Source organism: Sminthopsis crassicaudata, chromosome 3 (assembly GCF_048593235.1).
Source record: "Sminthopsis crassicaudata isolate SCR6 chromosome 3, ASM4859323v1, whole genome shotgun sequence".
NCBI classification, from domain to species: domain Eukaryota; kingdom Metazoa; phylum Chordata; class Mammalia; order Dasyuromorphia; family Dasyuridae; genus Sminthopsis; species Sminthopsis crassicaudata.
In genome coordinates this window covers 329,106,936-329,127,171 of record NC_133619.1, presented here as the reverse complement: position 1 = coordinate 329,127,171, position 20,236 = coordinate 329,106,936, and the positions used below count along the sequence as shown (strand labels likewise).

The 20,236-nt window shown below is 33.2% G+C and overlaps 1 protein-coding gene across 1 annotated transcript in view; it reads right to left on the bottom strand.

The window, feature by feature from the left end:
• Positions 1–20,236, bottom strand: part of STXBP5L (syntaxin binding protein 5L) — a 420,610-nt gene that overhangs the window by 122,905 nt on the left and 277,469 nt on the right. The window contains 3 exon segments of the mRNA XM_074301345.1: positions 12,251–12,423; positions 13,355–13,572; positions 17,938–17,978. Coding sequence (XP_074157446.1) covers positions 12,251–12,423; positions 13,355–13,572; positions 17,938–17,978 — 432 coding nt within the window.

Genomic DNA, 20,236 nt, shown 5'->3' with positions numbered 1-20,236 from the left:
TTCATTCTTAAATATTCATGGAATCAGTTTGTATACCTGGATATCTTATCAAGCATATTTTAAAGTGGCTTTATCTTCCATTCGTTTTTTTCTTAATAAGATGATACTTCTAATTATCATCTACTGCACTCTGTAAGATTTTGCAACTGAGTTTATATTCTAACTCAGTGTTAGTTTTGGCAGCCATCTCTCTCCATTTGTTGACTAAGGTATTTTATACTTGGTGTTTTTGGTCTCTTTGTAGTAGTTGAGCTATAAGCTTGATTATATCATTCTATTACTCAGGAATCTTCATGATTCCCTGATACCACTAGGATAAAGTCCCAATTTCTTGCTTTAGCATTTAAGATTCTACAGACTATGGCTTCAACCTACTTTTCCCACTTTTTTTTTCACACTGCTTACCTTCATACACTACAAATCACTGTGGATTGTTCTACATGATAGCAAATTTTCTCCTCAACCCAACATCTCATATAGTGCCTTTATATATCCATACAGTCAATTTCCCATTTCTAAAATGCATTCCTTCTTTAATTCTACGTGTCTAAATTTTTGTTCCTTAAAGTTTTATTCACATACCAATTTTTCAATGAAATCTATCTTTAAGGAATCAGTGGAGGCAAGAGGGATAGTTCAGGGAATTATGCCTGGAGCATCTGAAAAAAAAGTCAATTCTAGAGGAAGTTCCAAATCACTATTAGAAGGGAAGTAACAAATTGGGAAAATATTTTTACAGTTAAAGGTTCTGATAAAGGTCTCATTTCCAAAATATATACAGAACTGACCCTAATTTATAAGAAAGCAAACCATTCTCCAATTAATAAATGGTCAAAGGATATGAACAGACAATTTTCAGATGATGAAATTGAAATTATATCCCCTCATATGAAAGAGTGTTCCAAATCACTACTGATCAGAGAAATGCAAATGAAGACAACTCTGAGATACCACTACACACCTGTCAGATTGGCTAAGATGACAGGAACAAATAACGATGAATGTTGGAGGGGAATGTTTCCCTGGGACACTGATGCATTGTTGGTGGAGTTGTGAAAGAATCCAGCCATTCTGGAGAGCAATTTGTAACTATGCCCAAAAAGTTATCAAACTGTGCATACCCTTTGACCCAGCAGTGCTGTTATTGGGATTATATCCCAAAGAAATACTAAAGAGCGGAAAGGGACCTGTATGTGCCAAAATGTTTGTGGCAGCTCTTTTTGTAGTGGCTAGAAACTGGAAAATGAATGGATGTCCATCAACTGGAGAATGGTTGGGTAAATTATGGTATATGAATGTTATGGAATATTATTGTTCTGTAAGAAATGACCAACAGGATGAATACAGAGAGGCTTGGGGAGACTTATATCAACTGATGCTGAGTGAAATGAGCAGAACTAGGGGATCATTATACACTTCAACAATGATACTGTATGAGGATGTATTCTGATGGAAGTGGAAATCTTCAACATAGAGAAGAGCTAATCCAATTCCAATTGATCAATGATGGACAAAATCAGCTACACCCAGAAAAGGAACACTGGGAAATGAGTGTAAACTGTGAGCATTTTTATCCAATTCTTCCTTTGCAACAACAACAACAACATCAAAATTCGGTTCTGCACATATATATTGTACCAAACATATACTATAAGATATTTAATATGTTTGGGAATGCCTGCCATCTAGGGGAGGAGGTGGAGGGAAGGAGGGGAAAAATTTGGAACAGAAGGGAGTACAAGAGATAATGTTGCAAAAAATTCCCTATGTATATGTACTTTCAAAAAAATGTTATAATTATAAAATTAATTAAAAAAATAAAATAAAATTCTAGAGGAAGAATTCCTCTAGAAGAATTACAGAGAGTGAACTTTTTATACCTCTTCTAGAGTCTAGCAGGGGAAACTAGGGAATTTTCCTCCCTTTATCCTCCATCATTAGCATTGGAACCCCAAATAAAGCAACTCAAATTAACACATGCAATGCCCAAGAGAGAAAGGTCCACAGAGTTCAGTTCAAAAATAAGCCCACCAAAGAAGTTGTACCCATTAAATCAATAAATAAGTCTACTAAAAATATGAATTTTGGGGAGAATATTCCCTAGGCTTCTGAGGGGAGTTTTATTATTACTATTCAAGCTCTGTCACCTAAGAAAATGCCTTAGTTTTGGGCTAACTCTATTCTCTGGCTGATTACTGAAAGTAAATGAATTGTCGGGGATAAGTAATCTAAATTTTTAAAAGTGTGAACCCATATAAGCCTGAGAAAGTAATCTCCCAGAGGACCCAAACTGTCCATGCTGAAATGGGGAAGTAGGTGAGAAGGGGACTTTTTAAATGTCTATTTTACTATTAATCTAGTATATCACAAAAATATTACAGATTCAATTTACCTAGATTTGAACAAAGGACTTGATAAAATGTCATGCAATGCTTATAAAAAGATGAAGAGATGTGGGATGGGCAAAAGTACAATTAGACAAATTTGAATTTGATTAAATTATTGGACTTCAACAATAACCATTAATATGTTCAATGTCAACCTGGCAAACAGTGTCCAGTGAAATATTCCAGTGATCTATATTTGGTCCTATGCTGTTTAATTCTATCAATGCCTTGTATAAAAGCATAGAAAGCACACACCTAAGATTTGCAGATGATAAGGGTTGGAGGGTTGGCTAAACACTGGAATACAGAATCATAATCAAAAAAGATTTTGACATATTAGGACTGCAGTTAGTAAAATACTGCCCATAAGTCAACTCTGGCCTACTGCTTCGTTTCTTATGACTGGTGGGCCACACAAAAATAGGTTACAGGCTAGATTTGGCCCACTAATTATAGTTTTCTGACCCCCTAAGTTAGAAAATTGTGCCAAATTTGATAAGATGAAATTCAGGATAGATAAATATAAAGTTTTACACTTAAGTTTAAAAACTTGACAAAAATTGATGTATGATATCATAGATCAAAGAGGGAAAAATAGCAAAACAATAAGAATGTCTAAAAAGATTTTGGGCATTTAGTAAACTTCAAGATCAATTTAACATGACAGTAAGATTAAGACATCAAAAAAGTCAATTTGATCTGCATTTGCATCCAAATATATATAGTTTCAGGAATGTGGAACAGATAGTTCCTTTATTTTCTGCTTTGGTTATACCTTTACTTCTCAAGACACTGATAATCTGGAGGCTATTTGGAACAGTATTAATAAAATGGTGAAGAACCTTAAGTATGTGCCTCATATAGATCAATTCATGAAAACAGATTTATTTATTTATTTATTTTGGCCTGGAGAAGACTTAGGAAAGGAAATATGATGGTTACCTTTAAATATCTGAAAAGTGGGATTACACTTTGGTTAGTCCTCATATGGCTGAACTGGAAGCAATGAGTGGAAATTGTAAAGAGAAAAATCTTAGTATGATCTTAAGAAAACCTCATGATGATTGGAACTATCCAAAAGCAGAATAGGCTCTCAAGATTATCAAGCTCCAACATACTGTAGGTCTTCAAGTAAACGATGGCTAAGTACTTGTCAACTCTGTTGTAGGGAGAATTACTTTAGGACCCAGCTTCTTAAATTGTGATTCATGACCCCACATGGGATCTTGTAACTGAATATGGGGGTCTCAAAATTATGATATATTATCAGCAAATATTTGATTTGTATATTTATTTTGTTTAACTATATACCTGGGATCATGTAAAGATTTCTTGGTTAATAAGAGGTCATGAATAGAAAAAGTTTAAAAGGCCCTGCATTAGGGTAAGGATGAGAGTCTATGTCTGATGAACTTCCTTCCAACTCCAGAATTCTATGAATTCAATTTTATTGGGAATATAGATTGACACAAACATTTTTGAGAAAAACTTGGCAATATACAATGTATCACTATTCTTTTAGTAGGATTCTATCCTAAATATCTAATAAAAGAGGTCTATTTTACAAAATTTTTCCTATCTATATATATTTATTTATAATAGGAAAAAGTAGGAAACATCACATGTTGAATGACTAGAGAACTGCTGAACAAATTGTATTGTATCACTGCAATAAAATAATGTGACATCATAAATATGATACATATTAATCCAAGGTAAGATTGAAATACTAACAGAAAATTAGAGCAAAGTCAATAGTATCAGAATTATATACATATTGACTATAACTGAACACAAAAAAGATAAAGACAAAGACAGATAAAGACAGACAGATTGAAAATCTTATCTGTTCTTTGCTTTGGTTTGATTCTGTTAAATGCTAAGTTTTCTTTACATTATATGTATGATTCTGTTGTCAGTTAACTTTGTAATTCAAAAAGAAAATATTTCTATATTCAGAAACTGATTTTCAATGATTTTCCTATCTCCCCCACTCTCATCTACTGCCTTTTTTGCTCATCCTAGTTTCTGCAAAGCAGTTAAATAGCACTGTGCTCCTGAATACAGTCTAAATGCCCAGTTGCATACAACTATTTAAGAAAGCTACCTTCAGTCAAAGAATGTTCTTAGTCCTCTTTCCACCTTCTCTTTCCCATTGAAAAGTTCATTTTACCTCTCCTATTGGAGAGCTTAGTCTATTCTTCAATATCATTGCCCTGTGCTGCAGAACCCAAGCTTGTTTTTCACAGTTTCAGTGTGGTAACATTGGTCTTGGTGTTCACTTTCTGTGTTCTGGCTGTCACTGTAGTGTTTCCAAATCTATACATTTTAAAAAATCAAGTCAAATAAGTATTTATTAAGTGCCTCCTATATGCCAGGCATTGTGTTAAATGCTATGAATTCAAAGAAAGGTAAAAATCAAGGAACTCACAGTGTGTTTTGAGACAGATGTGTCATGTTTGTGTTGTCCTAATATACAAATTCCTCATTACCCTGCACTTTTTTTTCCTCTCTAGTTTTTCATCTTGATGCTCCAAACCAATATTTCCTCCCATTATTTTCCCTTTTAAGACCATATGAAGCACCTGAATATTAATAAAATAATACTGTTATTGTTTTAAATTCCGCTGTAACTGCTTTGGGGTAGTCAATATTCATTAAAAGTTACATAATATTGATCATATTTCTGGTTGAGTTGCATCTGGAGTTTCAAACTCTTTGCATTTCAAGTTCTCAAAAGAGAAAAGAGTTCTCTTTTGTCCTGTGAATTCAATGAATTTCTCAATCTATTTTTCTTTCTCTTTCCCAAAATTTTTGGGAAATTTTCCTCAATTACTTCCTCAAATGAAGTATAACCAGATTCCTTCCTTACCAAGCTTTTTAATTCTTGAATTTTATATCCTTGCTTTGTATTTCACATTTGTAACTTTAAATGATATTAAATCTAAGTAACTTTCCAATTAAGTAATTTTCTGGGTTCTTTTTTTTGGATTCCATTATTGTTTGTAGCATTCTGCACTTCTACAAATGAATACTGTTACTCACAGAATAGACTGTTTATATTTCCCATGAACATTTTTGAATTCAAGTGTCATCATCATTATTTCCCCCAAAACATCCTATTTGGATTTAGTTCCTAATTTCATTATGATTTTATTAATTTCAACTTTCCCCTTCACTTCTTCATTGTCCTAATCATTCATTTGAGTGTATTATGAAAAACTGTCATTCTTGTGTTTTTGCTTCAGTTTTAAAAATTGATTTTTTATTATATGTTAGAATTTCTGTTTCCTGATTTTTAGCAGTTTTCCTTTTGAAGAGGATTTCTTATTGCTGTTTTTGAGGGAGTGTTAAAGAGATGGGCTCCCCTAGATAATTTTTTTTCTTCCATAGGGCAGTAGTGCCTGCTACAAATGTCAGAAATATAGGCATCATGACTTACAGATACCTAACCAAAAATGATTCAGACATATGAATGACTGAACTTAGATAAGAAAAGCTTCTCTCCAGGATCCATGAGAATGATAACTGAGCCACTAAATTCTCTTCTTGATAAATGTGGTTACAATAGGCTGTGGGTAGAAGAGTAAAGGAGAACAGATTCATTCTCATTCTTTTTTCCTAATGGATTAGATAGGAAAAGGAGAGGAGAGGAGAGGAAAGGGAAGGAAAGGAGAAGAGAGAAAAGGAGAGAGAGCAGAGGAGAGAAAAAAAGGGAGGAAAAATGGAAGATATATTTCTGGTGCTTCCTCATTTCCTTATGGGTGTTGAGGAGTATTTCCTTAATGCTTACAGTGGGTTACAAGTGTGTAAGCTAGAATCTTATTAAAGGAATCCTGTCTTGGAGTGGTCCTGAAACAGTAGTGGAGAAGGCACTAAAGGACTATTTAGTCTTACTATCATCTCCCCAGGCACCACAAAAGCACTGTTTCCTCAGATTTTGCTAATTCCTAGTCCATTCCCTCTCCTCTTCAGACATCTCTTTTAGAAGTTCATTCTCAAGAATGAGATCATAAATAGATTAGAGGAACAGAGAATAGTCTACCTATCAGACCTGTGGAGGAGGAAGGAATTTATGACCAGAGGAGAACTAGAGATCATTATCGATCACAAAATAGAAGATTTTGATTACATCAAACTAAAAAAGTTTCTGTACAAACAATACTAATGCAAACAAGATTAGAAGGGAAGTAACAAATTGGGAAAATATTTTTAAAAGGAAACGTTCTGACAAAGGTCTCATTTCCAAAATATATAGAGAACTGACCCTGATTTATAGGAAACCAAACCATTCTCCAATTGATAAATGGTCAAAGGATATGAACAGACAATTCTCAGATGATGAAATTGAAACTATTTCCACTCACATGAAAGAGTGTTCCAAATCACTACTGATCAGAGAAATGCAAATTAAGACAACTCTGAGATACCACTACACACCTGTCAGATTGGCTAAGATGACAGGAAAAGATAGTGATGAATGTTGGAGGGGATGTGGGAAAACTGGGACACTAATACATTGCTGGTGGAGTTGTGAAAGAATCCAGCCATTCTGGAGAGCAATTTGGAACTATACCCAAAAAGTTGTCAAACTGTGCATACCCTTTGACCCAGCATTGCTGTTATTGGGCTTATATCCCAAAGAAATACTAGAAGAAGGGAAAGGGACCTGTATGTGCCAAAATGTTTGTGGCAGCTCTTTTTGTTGTAGCTAGAAACTGGAAGTTGAATGGATGTCCATCAGTTGGAGAATGGTTGGGTAAATTATGGTATATGAAGGTTATGGAATATTATTGCTCTGTAAGAAATGACCAGCAGGAGGAATACAGAGAGGCTTGGAGAGACTTACATCAACTGATGCTGAGTGAAATGAGCAGAACTAGGGCATCATTATACACTTCAACAACAATACTGTATGAGGATGTATTCTGATGGAAGTGGAAATCTTCAACATAAAGAAGAGCCAACTCACTTCCAGTTGATCAATGATGGACAGAAATAACTACACCCAGAGATGGAACACTGGGAAGCGAATGTAAACTGTTAGCACTACTGTCTATCTACCCAGGTTACTTATACCTTTGGAAGCTAATACTTAATGTGCAACAAGAAAATGGTATTTACACATATATATTGTATCTAGGTTATATTGTAACACATGTAAAATGTATGGGATTGCCTGTCATCGGGGGGAGGGAGTGGAGGGAGGGAGGGGATAATTTGGAAAAATGAATAAAAAAAAAAAAAAAGTTCATTCTCTTTAATCTCTTAATCCTTTCAATCCTTTTCTTCACCTTCCTAATAGCAGCTGTTCAGAGGAAGAAAATATGTTTCATATGCCTACATAGTCCTTTCTCACTTCTATTTCTATGCATACACACACACATCCATAAAATTAATGATAGGTTCCTAGAGAACCTATATGTATATATGTGTGTGTGTATGTGTTATAACTGTTGGCCCATAGAAGCATATATAATTCTTGTAGCTGAATTCTTAATGTCTCATTCAAATACTAAATTATGATATAAAGGTCACCATGTATTTGTGAATGCTATGCATAGAGTATATACTCTGATATATCTTAAGCTCTGAACCAATGAAAAAAGTTACCATCTGTGGTCTAGTTGAGCTATGTTTAGAAACTCTCACCACCAGTTTGGCTGCTATGTAATTTATTTATTTTTGTCATTATTCATGAAAACTTCTTGTGAGGAGTGGGGGAAGTACAGCAGGAGAAATCGTACTTTTCCATACTACTTTATGCTGCTCAGACCATACTTGATGTATTTTATTCAGTTCCTATCTACAAATATATCTATATCTATCTATCTCTTTATATACCTACATATATGTCTATTTATTTTACTGTCTTTTGTTTCTATATTATATTCACTTCCAAATATATTCTCTTTCCACTCCTTTGTCTAGAAAACTTTTCCTTATAAAAATAAAAAAAAATTTAAAAGAAAAAAAAGATTAACAAAAACCAATATATTGACCATATTTGACAGTATATGCAGCCTTTCACATCTTTTTTCCTTGTTTCCCATCCTCTCTCTCTCCTTCTCACTCTCCTCCCTACTTCATTCTGTGCCTAAGGGAGGGAATTGCATTTTTTTAGTAATCAAGTTATGGTTACATAGCGTTTAGTTTCAAGTTATTGTTCTTTCTTTTTACATTGTTGTAAGCATTATATATGCTGCTTTCCTGATTCTGCTTATTTTACTATGAATCAATTCATACATCTTTCCATGTATCTCTAAAATTTTCACATTTGTATTTTTTTACCTATTCTCTTTTTTATTTTTTTATTAATTTTATAATTATAACATTTTTTGACAGTACATATGCATAGGTAATTTTTTACAACATTATCCCTTGTACTGCCTTCTGTTCCGAATTTTTCCCCTCCTTCCCTCCACCCCCTCCCCTAGATGGCAGGCATTCCCATACATATTAAATATGTTATAGTATATCCTAGGTACAATATATATCTGCAGAACCGAATTTTGTTGTTGTTGTTGTTGTTGCAAAGGAAGAATTGGATTTGGAAAGTAAAAATAACCTGGGGAGAAAAACTAAAAATGCTAATATTTTATACTCATTTCCAAGTGTTCCTTTTCTGGATGTAGCTGATTCTGTCCATCATTGATCAATTGGAATTGGATTAGCTCTTCTCTATGTTGAAGATATCCACTTCCATCAGAATACATCCTCATACAGTATCATTGTTGAAGTGTATAATGATCCCCTAGTTCTGCTCGTTTCACTCAGCATCAGTTCATGTAAGTCTCTCCAAGCCTCTCTGTATTCCTCCTGTTGGTCATTTCTTACAGAGCAATAATATTCCATAACATTCATATACCATAATTTACCCAACCATTCTCCAGTTGATGGACATCCATTCATTTTCCAGTTTCTAGCCACTACAAAAAGGGCTGCCACAAACATTTTGGCACATATAGGTCCCTTTCCTTTCTTTAATATTTCCTTGGGCTATAAGCCCAGTAGTAGCACTACTAGATTAAAAGGTATGCACAGTTTGATAACTTTTGGGGCATAATTCCAGATTGCTCTCCAGAATGGTTGGATTCATTCACAACTCCACCAACAATGCATCAGTGTCCCAGTTTTCCCACAGCCCCTCCAACATTCATCGCTATTTGTTCCTGTCATCTTAGCCAATCTGACAGGTGTGTAGTGGTATCTCAGAGTTGTCTTAATTTGCATTTCTCTGATCAATAGTGATTTGGAACACTCTTTCATATGAGTGGAAATAGTTTCAATTTCATCATCTGAAAATTGTCTGTTCATATCCTTTGACCATTTATCAATTGGAGAATGGCTTGATTTCTTATAAATTAGCGTCAGTTCTTTGTATATTTTGGAGATGAGGCCTTTATCAGAACCTTTAACTGTAAAAATGTTTTCCCAGTTTGTTACTTCCCTTCTAATCTTGTTTGCATTAGTTTTGTTTGTGCAAAAGCTTTTTAATTTGATGTAATCAAAATTTTCTATTTTGTGATTAATAATGATCTCTAGTTCTCCTTTGGTCACAAATTCCTTCCTCCTCCACAGATCTGAGAGGTAAACTATCCTATGTTCCTCTAATTTATTTATGATCTCGTTCTTTATGCCTAAATCATGGACCCATTTTGATCTAATCTTAGTATGTGGTGTTAAATGTGGGTCCATGCCTAGTTTCTGCCATACTAATTTCCAGTTTTCCCAGAAGTTTTTGTCAAATAATGAATTCTTATCCCAAAAGTTGGGATCTTTGGGTTTGTCAAACACTAGATTGCTATTTTTATTCACTATCTTGCCTTGTGAACCTAACCTATGCCACTGATCAACTAGTCTATTTCTTAGCCAATACCAAATGGTTTTGGTGACTGTTGCTTTATAATACAGTTCTAGATCAGGTACAGCTAGACCACCTTCACTTAATTTTTTTTTTCATTTCTTCCCTTGAAATTCTCGACCTTTTATTGTTCCATATGAATTTTGTTGTTATTTTTTCTAGGTCATTAAAATAGTTTCTTGGGAGTCTGATTGGTATAGCACTAAATAAATAGATTAGTTTGGGGAGTATTGTTATCTTTATTATATTCGCTTGGCCTATCCAAGAGCACGTAATGCCTTTCCAATTATTTAAATCTGACTTTATTTTTGTGGCAAGTGTTTTATAATTTTGCTCATATAATTCCTGACTTTCCTTTGGTATATATACTCCCAAATATTTTATACTACCGACCGTTATTTTGAATGGAATTTCTTTTTGTATCTCTTGCTGTTGGATTGTGTTGGTAATGTATAAAAATGCTAAGGATTTATATGGATTTATTTTGTATCCTGCAACTTTGCTAAAATTCTGAATTATTTCTAATAGCTTTTTAGCAGAGTCTTTGGGGTTCTCTAAGTATACCATCATATCATCTACAAAGAGTGACATTTGTCGTTTCTTAAGGCACAATAATATTCCATTACATTCATGAACCACAGTGTATTGAGTTATTCTCTAATTGCTGGCCATTGGATCTTACAGTTCTATGGTCCAGTGTATAGTTAGGAAGGATCACTCAAAAGACAGATATTTCAGCTTAACTCAAACAATTTTTCTAAGAAAAATGTTTCCCAAATTGAGCTGTCTATTGAGACAGTGATTTCATTGGCACTAGAAGACTTCAACTTCTCACTGTTGTTGAAGAGGTAGTGTCTCTAGATTTGGTGAAAGTTTGGACTTGATGGCCTCAAAAATCTCTTCAAACATTAAAATTCCCTAATTCTTATAATTTGCAAAGGAATAATCAACAATGCTTAGTACAAGGCCTGGAGCATAATCAATCATAAGTGCTTAATAAATATTTTTTTCTAATATAGTTGTCACTTTCTTCTTTTTATTTATGCTATTATTCAAATGGAAATCAATTAAATGAAGCAAAACAATTCAAAATATAAAGATATATCTGTGAAATAAGTACATAAAACTAAAGGATTATGTTTTTTAAAAGGGACACTTTATTTTTTCTTTCTATTTAGGGTTGTGAGATTTAGATAAGTAACTTGTTTAATATATGTTATCACAAAGAGAATTTATATGTGTTTCTATTATGATTGTTTTACAGTGTGATAATAGAGCATGAACAAGTTCTCCTACAAAATTTAGATTGCCTACCTGTAATGCCTCTCTGGCTAAAAATCTTTTTCTCTTAAAAGAAGAGGGTTGAGAAGAAGATGGTAGTACCAGGAACAAGAATTAAAAAGAATGAAATATTAAGATTGGATCCTAAGGAATACTTTAATACATCTATGAGTACATATTAATTAAGAAGTAGGAAGACTAGGTTGTTTATAACAGTTTCCTACTTTGTCACATTTTTTTCCTTTTCTTCTCCTTTATGAGAATGTAGAATGGTATAGTTCAACTATTAAAGTAATAATATTTTACATGAAGTGTTGGTGCTCAGTTGTTTCAATCATAGCAGATTTTTCATGGGCCCCATGTGGGTTTTCTTGAGAAAGATACTGGAATGGTTTGCCATTTCCTTCTCCAGATGATTTCACAAGGCAAACAGGATGAAATGACTTATTTATACTCACACAGCTGGTAAGTATCTAAGGCTAGATTAGAACTCAGAAAATTAGTCTTACTGATTTCAGACCCAGATCTCTATCCATAGTACTATGTGCTACTAGCTACTGAATTATCATTTATGTTTTATTATCAGAAGTATAGCAACTATAATGTAGCTTAATATATATAGTGTGATTATTGCCCAATATGAAAGAATTTTATTATAAATATTACACAATACTTACATAATTACGTAATATTTTAAAATTTCAAAAGGGAATCTTACCTGAGGCAAGGGATACTGTCCTTTGTCACTCCTTCACTAGCTACAGTATTGGTACTCCCTGAAAGACTCTTCGAAGAAGGAAGCTGGGAAGAGGGATCTGGAAACGGAGGAATTGTTTCTGGTTCAGGAGTAATGATATCTTCAACATCATATTGAAGTCGTACCTCTAATGACTTAAGTAAATAAACATATGTTATAATTTAATAAAAAAATCTTATTTTAAACATTTTAATTAGATTATATTTGATATTATTTGTAACAAATCCTATATTTAGTTGAGAATATCCAATATTTTTTCAGCATTTTGGGAAGTCAATCAGTAATTCAGCTAAGTAATAATCAAAATCAAGTATAAAGCTTATCAAATAGATTATTTCAATATATCAACAGTTAAAATTCTGTGCTTTTTGCTTCTATAGAATTTTGTTTGCATTTCTGTTCCACAAGCCTAACAATTTAGAATATTTTCAAAGTCGTACATGATTTGATGGGAGTAATTCCCAAGAAAATAATTAAATTACAACTATATTTATTCAATAATCTTTAAGTAAGATATAATGAGTTTTTCTTCATGGTTTTAGGTCAGCTATTCTAGTGTGATAAGCAGAGAATATTTTGTACATAAGAAAACTGAGACCCAGAAAGGTTATGACTTTCCTCAGTTATTAGCAGTTACACAGCTGTATTTGAATCCAGGAAATACTGAGTTCAAATCTACCCACACAGACTCTTGCTAGTTCTATAATGCTAGACCAAGTCACTTAGTGGTTGACTGCCTCAACTGGAAAATCGGATAATAATATCACCCATCTTCCGGTTTTTGTGAGAATAAAATGAAAAAAATATTTGTATAGTACTTTTAAATAATCAAACTGCTATGTAAATGTTAGCAATTATTATTATTATCACTCTAGATTTAATGATGTTTCCATTAGACCTTTTTTTTGGACAAATTCAACATTTAATGAACAAAACTAATAGTAAAATGCTACTATATTGATATCTTTAAATCATACCAAACACCAGTTTAAAATATATAGTCTATTATTGCATTTGGTTTCTTCAATCATTGTGACTGCAAAAATTCTATTCTTTATGACTTACCACTATTTCAGTAGTAATTTCATGCCTGCTGAATTTGTAAACAATGACATATGCAGAGACTCCTGCTACACAGAATATTCTGCTCTCTGGACACCAATAAATCATCTGGACAGCATAAGGATCCTCCTCTACAATTTCAGATGTTTGTTTTCCATCTCCAATCTTCTGTTTTTCAAAAACTTTTGATGTTTTTAACTTGTATAGCATTTGTAGAGTTACTGTAAAATAATGAGGCATCACATTAAAACTTGTATTTAAAAATAGAAACTTTTAACATGCTTTAAAAAACAAAACTATTTTAATAGCCTCATCATCATACTGTAAAATTTCCATAGTATAAAAATTCATTATTACATCAGTTAGTAACTCTCCATAATTTTATATCAATATAATTCAGTTGAAAATATTTTAACTCTTCCCTTTCAAAGGAACACTATCAATGTAGCACCTGGGCACATTGGGAAAACCATTGATCTATTAATTCTTTCTCCTACCCTAATCTTTAATTGCTGGCTTATGGAGAATATTTTTTTGGTTATACATATATATATATATACACATACATATTCATATTTTAAACATTTCTTTATGAATCATTTTAGCAGAGAAAAATCAGTACAAAAAATCAGAACATAAGAAAAAAAGCAAATATAGCATGTGTTGATTTACACTTCATAGTTCTCTCTCTGGAGGGAGATGGAAGTTTTCCAATCAAATTTTCTTAGGATTGCCCATGTGGGTCCTTTTCCTTCTTTTATGATTTCTTTGGAATACAGATCCAGTAGTGACACTGCTGGATCAAAGGATATGCAGAGTGTTATAGCCCTTTGAGTGTAGTTCCAAATTACTCTTCAGAATGGTTGGATCATTTCACAATTCCATCAACAGTGCATGAATATCTCAGTTTTCCCACACTCCCTTCAACATTTATCATTATCTTTTCCTGTCATAATCAATGGCAATGCAGAGCTGTTTTAACTTGATTTCTCTGCTTAATAGTGATTTAGAGATTTTTTTCATGTGACTACAGATTGCTTTAATTTCTTCATCTGAAAATTCTCTGTTTATATCCTTTGACCATTTATCAATTAGGGGATGATATTGTATTCTTATAAATTTTACACAATTCTTTATATCTTTTAGAAATGAGGCTTTTATCAGAAACAGTGGCTGTAAATTTTTCCCTCCAGTTTTGTGCTTCCCTTTTAATCTGTGTTGATTTTTCTCTGTGCAAAAACTTTTTAATTTAATGTAATCAAAGTTGTCCATTTTACATTTCACAATTTTCTCTAGTTCTTTTTTTGGCCATAAATTCCTCCCTTCTCCAAAGATCTGATAGGTAAACTATCCCTTAGTCTCCTAATTTGTTTATGTCCAAATCATATATCCATTTTGACCTTATTTTGATATGGAGTTTGAGATGTAGGTTTATGGTGAGTTTTAACATATTATTTTCCAGTTTTCCCAGAAATTTTTTCAAGCTGTCATTATTTTTCTGATATGCTCTGAGAAGTGATCACTCACTGACTTCTACAATTCTTTTTTTTGCATGATATTATTTGTTAATCACCATGTCTATTACCCATAATTTCCTTTCTCCAAAAAAAGTATTCACAAAATGCAATTTTGAGATTTCTGTGTATCCTACAAACCTTTAGCATCTCTCATTCTTTATATGTGAACCATACTTTCAAATATTTATTTTTGCCATTTTAGCTTAGTACCAATTTTCTTGGTAATTACAAATAGCAATTATATTTTGATTTAATTTTTATTTTATTTGAAAAAACTGAATTTCTACCTCTATGTGCTCTGCAATAAATCTTTGCATAAAAGATTTAATTCTTCTCATGATTTTTTTTGACAAAACTTATCAAGAGCACTCAGTATGAGATGATTAAGAATCCTATGATATGTAATTTTTTTGGTTTGCAAATACTAAGAAGGAAGAAAAGAGGGTCACCCAGTCAGTATGCTGGAAATTTCTTCCATTTTGATCAAGATTTTATGAATAGGATCAGAAGCAGCAATGTCAGGAGTAATCCACTGCTGAAGTTTGACAAGAGATGAAATTCAAATAAATTAAAAGCAGAGGATGGCATAGGCTTGAATTGTTGGTTCAAAATTGGAAAGGAATTATAATGAAGTCAGAAGAGATATAATTACAAGAATCAGTACTGAGAACTACAGGGACTAGAGATTTTTATAAAGGGAAAAAATATGTTTAGGAAAAGTGAGACACAAGGAGAAAAGGCATGGTTAAGTATATCAGTTTGTGGTAGAGAAGTATCAGATTTTCTAAAGAAGGATGAGAACTCATTACAGGTAAGCATGAAATCCAATATGTGACCATTCTTAGGTATAACAGAAGTGGAGTGAAAGAGATTTAAGGAGTCTAAGAAATTGGGGATTAGTGACTCTGAAGAAGCATCACTGTAATACACTGAAGTATGGTCATGTAGTATAAAGGCAAGAGATAGAATATGGAAAGTCATGTGGTCATTCCTCAAGAATTTTTTTAAAATTAATTTTATAATTATACATTTTTTGACAGTATATATGCATAATTTTTTATAACATTATCCCTTGTATTCATTTTTCCAGATTTTTCCCTCCCTCCCTCCACTCCCTCCCCTAGATGACAGGCAATCTCATACATTTTACATGTGTTACAGTATAACCTAGATACAATATATGTGTGTAAATCCAATTTTCTTGTTGCACATTAAGTATTGGAAAGAATTTTTTTTAAAAAAAGGAAGAAATGACTTGAGGGTTAGTATGCTATAATCTCCAGTATTTATACTGAGTGGAAAATCTCAGTGGAGTACATACAAAAGGAAAAGAGATTGCCGAGTTAAGGGAGTAACAAGAGTACTAAAGTGATGGGAGGGAGCAAGGAGTACTTGAATTCCCTCTCCAGAACCAGCTGTCTGTGGGTTTTAGAGAAGGTATGGCCAGTGTTGGAGAAGCTGTACTTGGATGAAGGTATGTTAGAGTTAACTCCTATCAAATCAAGAGAAGACTGTTAAATTTTCACAGGAACATTTATACTTCAGGAAATAGCAAATGCTATAAATTATGGCTTGATTTATTGTTTTATTAGTTGTCTGGACAAGAGAGTAATGAAAAAAAGTATTAATAATGCAGATCAAGCTTAAAAATATGTCACTGCCAGTTGCTAATTGCCAGGATACTTACTTTACATTTGATAAGTAAAAATGGAGCTCTCTATCTATAACTCCTTCCTAATTTCCATATTCCTGCCATTGATAACCCAAAGCTTGTTCTTTAACAGCTTGAAATCCTGGAATTATTATTAACTCCTTTTGTGATAATATTCACTCTATTACCAGGTCCTATCAATTCTTTATCCGCAGAATCTTTTAGCTCCATTTTTTCTACTCTATTTGGAAAGCTATCAATTTACTACTTAGGATTTGACAAATATAGCAGCCATTTAATATTTTCAATCTGCTCTAATCCATTTTAAACATAGCAAAAGTAGAATTCCCCCAAAATAGTTTTCTTGTTACTCCCTCATTCAAGAATGTACAATGGAGCCATATTACTTATTACATTAAATTTTACTTGATTGTCAAAAGCTTTCTACCAATTGTTCCAATCTCTTTAATCTTATCACAGAAATGTAATTTCTTTTTGAAACTCTAACCCCCCCACAACTTGCTCTTTTCTTTTCATTCCTTTGAAGGTGCCACTTGTAGATGCTGATCAATTTCACAAACATTTTAAAAGTGATCAACCACTACCACTTCCTAATTATTATATACTGACAAAATTTATGTTTTTCTAGTGGTTGTAGAGGTGAAAATATTATTTAGAAAGTTGCTATTATAGTCAGATGAATTGTCATGAAAATAATACTTCAGAAAAAGAAGGTTTTAAAAGATAAGCATGAGAACATAAAGAAAAGTTCTAAGGGCTAAATGAAGAGTAAATAAAGAAATGAACTTCAAAAGATGTAGGAAGGTTGGGAGTCAGTGGAACAAAAATGTGTCCTATGGAATAGTCTAGTAGCAAAGAGAAAAACTGAAGGAATGATATACGGGTATTAGGACTACTAATGAAAGTGAAGTTAAATCAGAAATTAATCAGCACAGTTTTTGCTCTGCATCAACACGGAAACTTTCCTTCTTGAGCATTCTCTATACCACTGATCTGATCGCAGATTTGATTAAAAAAAATCATTGCTCTGGAGGATTCATAATATCTTATGTATAGTACATATTTAGTAAATACTTGTTGAATTTGAATGCAATACATATTTGTTGATTATAATTTGCCAATTTAATTTAATTTACTTTATTTGGAAGAAAACTAGAAAAAAAATCTGTTTTTTAAGCTTAGATAGAAATGAGGAAGAATGTAGAGATGACACCTTAGTATGCTCTTTGTACATAAAGATAAAAATAATATCACTTTCAAAGGTACTAATATATAATTTCCCATTATATATTAAATCCTAGAAACTGCAGCACCAAAGTCCCTGCAAAAGATTAAAATGTAAAATATCAATATAATAATCTAATTTTATGCCATAAAAAGAGAAACTTAAAACTTACTTGCAGAAGCATCCCAAAACTTTATTGATCCATCTGCATGACTAGAGAGAGAAATTAAACATCAATTAAAACATGATCGAATTAAAATGCCTAATCATTGTTGAAAATTCAAAAATATAAGTTATAGTTGATCAAATCCTGTTACAGAAATGTCATTAAAATGAAAATCGCTTTAGAGCAAAAAATATCCAAGTTCCAAATTGTAACCCAATTATTTTTCTTCATTTTTAAAATTTTATTTTATTTTTACAATAAATCACAATTTACCTTCTCTACCTCCTACCTTTTCCTCTCCCTTGTTGAGAAATAAAGAAAAGCAAAACTTCCACTACAAACATTTACAGTTAAGCAGAACAAATTCTTGTTTTGAGTATGTACAAAAAATATTTCTACCAGTACTGTGAGCCCACCATCTCTCTGTCAAAAGGTGGGGAACATTTTTCTAATGAGTCTTCTAGAATCATGGTTGGTCAATTTGTTGGTCAAAGTTACTATATCTTTTTTTGGGGGGAGGGGTATTCAAGGTTTAGTGACTTGCCCAAGGTCCCATAACCGGTTTGAGTCTGAGTCTATGTCTGAAACCAGATTTGAACTTAGATCCTCCAACTTCAGAGCTAGTACTCTATCTGCCATCTAGGTACTCCCAAAATTTCTATATCCTTTAAAGTTGTTTGTATTTCTAATGTTGTTTTTATGTAAATTGTCCATGTTCTTTCCCCTTCTCTTCCCATCGGTTCAAACAAATGTTTTCAAGAGGCCACTTATTTTTTCTAATTTTTTTGTTATAAATTTAAAATAAACTTATAACCACCAACTAAAGCAAATAATAAAATGAACATATATCTTTTGACTTTGACACAGTAAAACCAAACAAGTTAATAAATCTAAAAGTTACTTTTTTTTTTTTAGCATTCCCTTTCAGTCTGCCTGTTGTTCATCCATTCCTAAAAACCTACTAATTTTAAACTATACAATACACTTCAACATATACAAAAAAATTTAGTAAAATTCCTTAAGTTTACTGAGGGAACATTTTCTTCAATTTCAATGGGCTTTGATCCAAAATAAAGATTACATAAATACATTCCTTTATCCAAGAGGAAAAGAAATATCTTATTGACATAATTAATGTTCAATTGTTACTATTTATTGAAATAAATAGTGGTGATCAGTGAAAATGATAACCAAAATTGTCTTGATATTTAGTATAAAACCATCAAGGGGACAGATACAAACTTTTGATAATTATTGTACTGAATGAGATGAGGTGAGATCTTTCAAGACAGTTGTGAAAATTGAGTAAGGCTTCATCTACTTCAGAGTTCGAGTAGGCCTGAAGGACTCTGAAGGGCATTGCCTTCCCCTCCTATGACATCTCCCTATTTCATCCAAATATGGGCAACTATGTACTTATTGGTCAAGTTCAATTTCATGGGTAGATCTCGCGTTTAGAATGTAAGACTCTCAGCCAATGAGGATGAGGGTCAGTGGTGGGAGGGGGCGTTTTGCGTTAGGGATTAAAGGTGCTGTCCTGCCCACAGGAGGCGCTTTCTCTCTTCGATAGTCTACTCGAAGAGTGGGACGCCCTTCTCGCGAGAATGTACAATAAACTTTGCTTTTCTCTAGAGCTCTCTCCAGCTTTTTTTATTAAATGGTGACCCTTCACCATTTCCGTACCACACAGTTTGGGGGCTCGTCCGGGATCCTTTACTCGGTGAGTAAGTGAACTCCTGGGTGCTAGTGGGATGGCGCCCTGCCTTGATTTAGGCAGCCCGCTAGCATCCAGGGGCTTCTCCTTGCTCCCTGACGTAGAGTGGACCCGAAGTGGAGAAACTCAGAGAAAAGCAACGGAAACTCCGCGGTGAAAATCCCAACCGGTTGGTGGAGGACAGATCAGTCAAGAAATTTGCTGCGCAGCAACCCAGTGGAGGTAAGCGTCCTGTGAAGCCCCTTGAGTCTAGTTATAGATTCTGGAGGGGGCTGTAGACGGTAGACAGGAAGAGAGCTAGGCCTTCCTGGGTGACTGGGTTAACTGGTGACAGTTAGCGTGTTTGGGCGTTTAGGAGTCTGTTAAACTCCTTCCAAATTCAATGGGTGTGGCCTAGTCCCAGCCAGCCCTTGCGGAGAGAAATGAGAAAAATATCAGAAAATACCGGTAGATATTCCCTTGGGAAATAAATTAAGTAATTGGAACAAACTGCCAAAATATGAGGAAAAATAAAAAGCAAGAAAAAGCGGATAAGGTATTGTTGTTTTGTTGCAGACTGGTGGTACCAAAAGGATTAAATGGTACCTGAAA